The 6370-nt window shown below is 44.2% G+C and overlaps 1 protein-coding gene across 1 annotated transcript in view; it reads left to right on the forward strand.

Moving 5' to 3' along the window:
* Positions 1-6370, forward strand: part of arhgef2b (rho/rac guanine nucleotide exchange factor (GEF) 2b) — an 81915-nt gene that overhangs the window by 66905 nt on the left and 8640 nt on the right. Inside the window, exons 8-14 of the mRNA XM_076078419.1 lie at positions 166-416; positions 2549-2674; positions 3522-3639; positions 3728-3976; positions 4058-4134; positions 4520-4692; positions 6360-6370. The exon at positions 6360-6370 is cut by the window's right edge and continues 57 nt beyond it. Coding sequence (XP_075934534.1) covers positions 166-416; positions 2549-2674; positions 3522-3639; positions 3728-3976; positions 4058-4134; positions 4520-4692; positions 6360-6370 — 1005 coding nt within the window. The remainder of the gene's footprint in view (positions 1-165; positions 417-2548; positions 2675-3521; positions 3640-3727; positions 3977-4057; positions 4135-4519; positions 4693-6359) is intronic.

Here is a 6370-nt window from a genome sequence, read left to right on the forward strand (position 1 = left end):
TACGGGAGCAATATATATATATATAAATATATATAAATATACATCAATATAAATATATATAAATATAAAATATAAAATATATAAATATATAAATATATAAATATATATATATATATAAATATATATATCTGCTGACCGTCAGCATAAACATCTTCTGTCCCTCAGAGTTGATCCAGACTGAGTTCCACCACGTACGGACCCTGAGGATCATGGAGGGTGTGTACCGGAGGGGGATGCTGGAGGAGGTGATGCTGGAGGCGGCCGTGGTTCACACCATCTTCCCCTGTCTGGACCAGCTGCTGGAGTGGCACTCGGCCTTCCTGTCAGAGCTGCTGAGCCGCAGGAGGGAGGGTCTGACGGAGGGGAGCTCCTCCAACTTCACCGTCCGCTGCATCGGAGACCTGCTGCTCAGACAGGTACCTGAACACCACACGAAGTCAGCGAGACCTGCTGCTCAGACAGGTACCTGAACACCACACAAAGTCAGCGAGACCTGCTGCTCAGACAGGTACCTGAACACCACACGAAGTCAGCGAGACCTGCTGCTCAGACAGGTACCTGAACGCCACACGAGGTCAGACGTCAAACAGCTTCTCCTGCTGGACGTCTTCAATCATTCAGTGTGCTTTGTAGCACAAAGGCAGTTTTACTGCCTTTGTGCTACAAAGCACACTGTATATTATCCATCGGGCTTAATCATACTAATGATTATTATCCAAAAAGTTTGGCGCGCTTCGCCTCACACAGCGTTGCCAACAGCGGCGTGAAAAATACATCAAAACGTGCGGCCTGATCGGGAATAGTGTGCTATCTATTTTTCGGAGAGATTCGCCAAAGCGGTTTTCCCGAAAATCCACAAAAACAGAGCAAACTTTCTCCATTCACTTGAATGGGGTTGCGGAGTGAAGAGAGCTAAAAAAACACTTAACTTTGGGCCCATATTGACGAGGCTCGTTAAGAGCTAGAGTGAGAGCATAACCGTCAGAGTGGAGCAGAGCAGGAAAATATTCTGTGATTTTTCCAAACAAATTGCTCCAGCTCCCACAATGTTTACTCTTTATACACCATTTTGGCCAAAAAGCTTGGAAATGTTGTGCTGGTCGCAGTAAAGTGTCTGTGGAATCCAACGGACTTACACATTTGGCTCAAAGAACCGCAGAGCGACATGAACTCCAACCAACTGCTCCATTAGACTCCATGTTAAATCTCACCACTCATTTCTCAAAGAAAGCAGACGGTACCAGTTTTGTCTATTGCTCTGCAGCTCACATTATTAACACCACAAACATAAAAAACACATCAGCGCGTTTGGCAGAGTCTTATCTTTCTCACGGTATCCATATTTTGGCACTCAGACTCCTGCTAATTTGTTAAAAGGAGTTAGGGGTTTTGTTCAAAATCACTGATTACTGTAATGTTTCTTAATCAGTCTGCCTCTAACACCAGGTGCGTCCTCACCATGGCAACCAGTTACACACACGCACGCAGGCTCTCTCTCTCGCTCTCTCTCTACACACACACACATGAGTTGGTGATATTCAGTCAAAGGCATTGTTAAACCTCCTCTCTGTCTGTCTGTCTCACTGGAATGCTTGTGATGAAGCCTGTCATTTAATAACCTCTGTGTTTGTGTGTCAAACATTATGAATATGTCTCCTCTCCCCCTCTCTCCCCCACCCAGTCCCACCCTTTCAAAATAAAAGCTCCATAGAGTAACATCTTAACATGAAGCTCAGAATGAGGTTTGTACAGAAATGACGGGAGCCATTTGTGGACTGTCCATCACGAATACAAGATTGAATCCAAGAGTATGAATCTAAAATGCAGAAAAGAGAGAAGCGATATCTCAATCGAATCTCAACGATACTACCGGTAACATCAGCGTGTGTAGCTATATATTGCGAAGTCTTCGGGCAGTAGAAGCCACACTGTCAAAATTTCTTGCAAAATATTCTAGTTACTGTTACTATCAATCCTTCTACTTCCTCTCACATACTTTAACATATTCAATGTTTTTGAAGAGTCTCGTCATATTTTATGACGTCATCACCCTTAGCTTATTGCACTTATTGTTTTTATATTAGCTTGTGGCACTTATTGCATTCGTTTGTTTCTGCACTGTACGTTGGCTCTGGTTTATGCTCTTAGATGCTTGTTTGAGGTAGGGACATGCACTTATTACTTCTGGTGACTAGTTGTTCTCTCGAAAACCGATGTTGAATACACTTATTGTAAGTCGCTTTGGATAAAAGCGTCTGCTAAATGACTGTAATGTAATGTAATGTAATGTAAAAAAAGATGTCAGATGTTGAACTTTAATATCAAAGTTATGAATGAAGCTTCTACTCAAAAAATAGTGATAGAAGAAGAAGACCCTTAAACCTGAGAACCAGGAAGTAAAGTCAAATCAAATACTTAAAATGTCCCTTTAACCAACTGTGTGTGTGTGTGTGTGTGTGTGTGTGTGTGTGTGTGTGTGTGTGTGTGTGTGTGTGTGTGTGCGTGTGTGTGTGTGTGTGTGCGCGTGTGTGTGCGTGTGTGTGTGTAGTTCTCAGGTCAGTGTGCAGACGACATGAAGAAACTTTACTCTGAGTTCTGCAGTCGACACCCGAAAGCTGTGAAACTCTACAAAGAAGTTTTAACTCGAGAACGAAGGCTGCAGCAGTTTGTCAGGGTGAGGACCAGGACCACAATCTGGACCAGGAACAGGATTTGGGTCTGGACCTGGAACTAGACCCAGTTTAGAGGGCTTTAGAACTTTAGTCTGGTTTAATCTGGTTTAATCTGGTTCAAACAGCTAGACCTGGTTAACACTCGGCCTGGTTTAGACTAGGCCTGGTTTAGACTAGACCTGGTTAACACTAGGCCTGGTTTAGACTAGGCCTGGTTTAGACTAGACCTGGTTTAGACTAGACCTGGTTTAGACTAGACCTGGTTAAGACTAGACCTGGTTAAGACTATACCTGGTTTAGACTAGACCTTGTTTAGACTAGACCTTGTTTAGACTAGACCTGGTTAAGACTAGACCTGGTTAAGACTATACCTGGTTTAGACTAGACCTGGTTTAGACTAGTCCTGGTTAAGACTAGGCCTGGTTTAGACTAGGCCTGGTTTGGACTAGACCTGGTTTGGACTAGACCTGGTTTAGACTAGTCCTGCTTTAGTGGTGTAGATCAAAATGAATACCAGTTTATTTATCTGGTCTGGTTTGGTACCTCAGCTTCAAACCTGGTTTTGTTGATTCAGGTCCATTAAATCTGCTTCAGACCTAGTTTACACTTGAGACTGGTTTAGCCTGATCTTAGTCAAAGTCCAGGTCCTGGTTTAGTCTTGTTCCTCCAGATCTAGACCTTGGTTTGCTCCAGTAGAGATTAAGGTCTGGACTGGTGTAGACCTGATGTAGACTGGTGTAGACCTGGTGTAGACCTGGTGTAGACGGGTGTAGACCTGGTGTAGACCTGGTGTAGACCTGGTGTAGACTGGTGTGTGTTGATGTTCTCTCTCCATCCCATAATGCTCAGCGAGCCGGTCGAGGTCCTCTGCTGCGTCGTCATGGCGTCCAGGAGTGCATCCTGCTGGTGACTCAGCGAATCACAAAGTACCCGGTCCTCATCCAGCGGATCCTCGACAACACCAAAGGTACTGTGACCTCTGACCTCTGATGACCTGTGACCTCTGACTCTGTGACCTTTAATAATCTTTAATGACCTTTAATGACCTCTTACAGGTAATGAAGAGGAGGCACAGGCGTTGAGACGAGCTCTGGTCCTCCTGAAGGAGCTGATCGGCTCGGTGGACCAGGAGGTGCTGGAGCTGGACCGGACCAGGAGGCTCCAGGAGATCCAGGCCCGTCTGGACCCCCGGGCTCAGACGGAGGTCCGAGGAGGAGGAGTCTTCATGGGCGGAGAGCTGCTGAGGAGGAGGCTCCTCCACGAGGGGGCGCTCCTCTGGAAGGTCCAGGGCTCCAGGATGAAAGGTAGCGTCACCTGTTTACCTGCTGTGATGTCACACCTGCTGTGATGTCACACCAAGCTCACACCTGTGTGTTTGTCTCCAGATGTGCAGGTCCTGCTGATGTCAGACATCTTGGTTTTCCTTCAGGAGAAAGATCAGAAGTTCACCTTCGCGTCACTGGTGAGTCACACCTGGTCACACCTGCACCTCCTCATGTGCCTCCTCCTCCTGAGTGACAACTGTGTAGCATTAAAGCATGGTGGAATTAACAAGATAGCTAACCAGCAGACAGTTGGCTAGTTAGCTAGCTTGCTAATTCCACCATTTAATGCTACTCTGGATACAGAAAATAAGCTGAACAGTGGCTGGTGTAACGGTCCCCAGCTAACTAGCTAACTAACTAGCCAGCCATCCGTCTCCAGAGCTGCATCCCATAACAACTAACAACAATCCCCATTTTCTTTTGGACTAGAAAAACAGTTCAATGTCTATTTCAATGGTCTCACCTGTCTGTCTACCTGTCTGTGTCCCTGACCATATACCTGTCTCTCCACCTGTCTCTCAGGACAAGTCTCCGGTGGTCTCTCTGAATAACCTGATCGTCAGAGACATAGCAAATCAGGAGCGAGGGATGTACCTGATCAGTGCCTCCACCCCTCCAGAGATGTACGAGCTGCATGCTTCATCCAAAGAAGGCCGGAAGACCTGGATGAGCCGCATCCAGCAGACTGCTCTCAGGTCAGTACCTCATATAGTACTTCATAGTACCTTATAGTACCTCATAGTACCTCATATAGTACCTTATAGTACGTCACAGTACCTTTTAGTACCTCATAGTACCTCACAGTAGTGCTGGGCGGTATGACCAAAAATGTGTATCACGGTATTTTGTAAGATTCTGTCGGTTTCACGGTATATCACGATATTTTATTTTTTCCGCGTTAACGCATTAATTAATTAATGCCGAAAACTAACACAAGAACCGTCCGACCAACCGGCCGGCCAACCGGCCAGCGAGCGGTGAACAGCTGTTTGTGTGGCGTCTCTTCCGTCACTTCCTGTTTCCTTCACCTACATTCCCCTGGGTCCTAAGTCCCTCCATGTACAGCTTCTTATCACCCTCTATGTACCAACGTACATTTATAACAAATACCACACATATTACGGTAATCAGCGTTGCATATGTGTCTGACCAAAATACCAAAAAAAGCATCCGAGGACCGTAATTGCATACCCTCTTCGTATTCCAACACGTTTTCGGCTGAGTTGATGGAGTAAATTGCTAGTGTTGCCACCAGAGGCAATAACAGCGGCTCGACAAACTTTGCAATATATCGTCTTTTGATCTACGTCGGATTTTTAAAAACCAAAAAACCTCCAAACAGCAGACGCAGCTCCTCTCTCTTGCATCGCTCTTTTCTGTTCTATAATGTAGCGACGGAGCTTCTTCTAGCTGTTAGCAGACTGTTTGCTAGCGGGCTAGCTAGCTAGCGAGCTGTACCCAGCATGCAGTTCGGCGGTGTAATTTTATAAATGTACAATTATTAGTATTACAAATTGTTTATGTGTCACAAACTGTTGTGTCGTGGTGTTTTGTTGTTACAGAGTTTTAGTTGTGGGTTATTAATTGTTGTTATAAAGTTATAACCATGACTAGGGTTCCCACTCAATACACTTAACACAACTAGCTCCGACTGTAGCGCTCATAGCGGCGAACAATATATTTTGCTGCCTGTTGAAGAGCGACAGCAGTTGTTTCGGCTGTGCACCGGTATGACGGTGTGTGAAAAATTGATATCATGGGAGAAATTAAAACCGGTATACCGCCCAGTACTACCTCACAGTACCTCACAGTACGTCACAGTACCTCATAGTACTGATGATAATAACAATAAATAATATATACATGTAAAGTACACTATGTAGTACACTATGTAGTACACTATGAAGTACACTAAGAAGTTGATTATGAAGTACACTATGAAGTACATTACGAAGTTCACTCTGAAGTACACTACCAAGTTCACTATGAAGTTCACTCTAAAGTTCACAACGAAGTTCACTACGAAGTTCACTCTGAAGTACACTATGAAGTACATTATGAAGGACATTATGAAGTACATTATGAAGTACACTATGAAGTACACTATGAAGTGCACTATGAAGTTCACTATGAAGTACATTATGAAGTTCACTATGAAGTACATTATGAAGTACATTATGAAGTACATTATGAAGTACACTATGAAGTACACTATGAATTACACTATGAAGTACACTATGAAGTACACTATGAAGTTCACTATGAAGTACACTATGAAGTTCACTATGAAGTACACTATGAAGTACACTATGAAGTTCACTATGAAGTACACTATGAAGTAATTAATGTGTTTTTTCTGCAGATGTCCGTCCA

This window comes from Anarhichas minor, unplaced genomic scaffold (assembly GCF_050575085.1).
Source record: "Anarhichas minor isolate MPS153535 unplaced genomic scaffold, ASM5057508v1 ptg000066l, whole genome shotgun sequence".
NCBI lineage: Eukaryota > Metazoa > Chordata > Actinopteri > Perciformes > Anarhichadidae > Anarhichas > Anarhichas minor.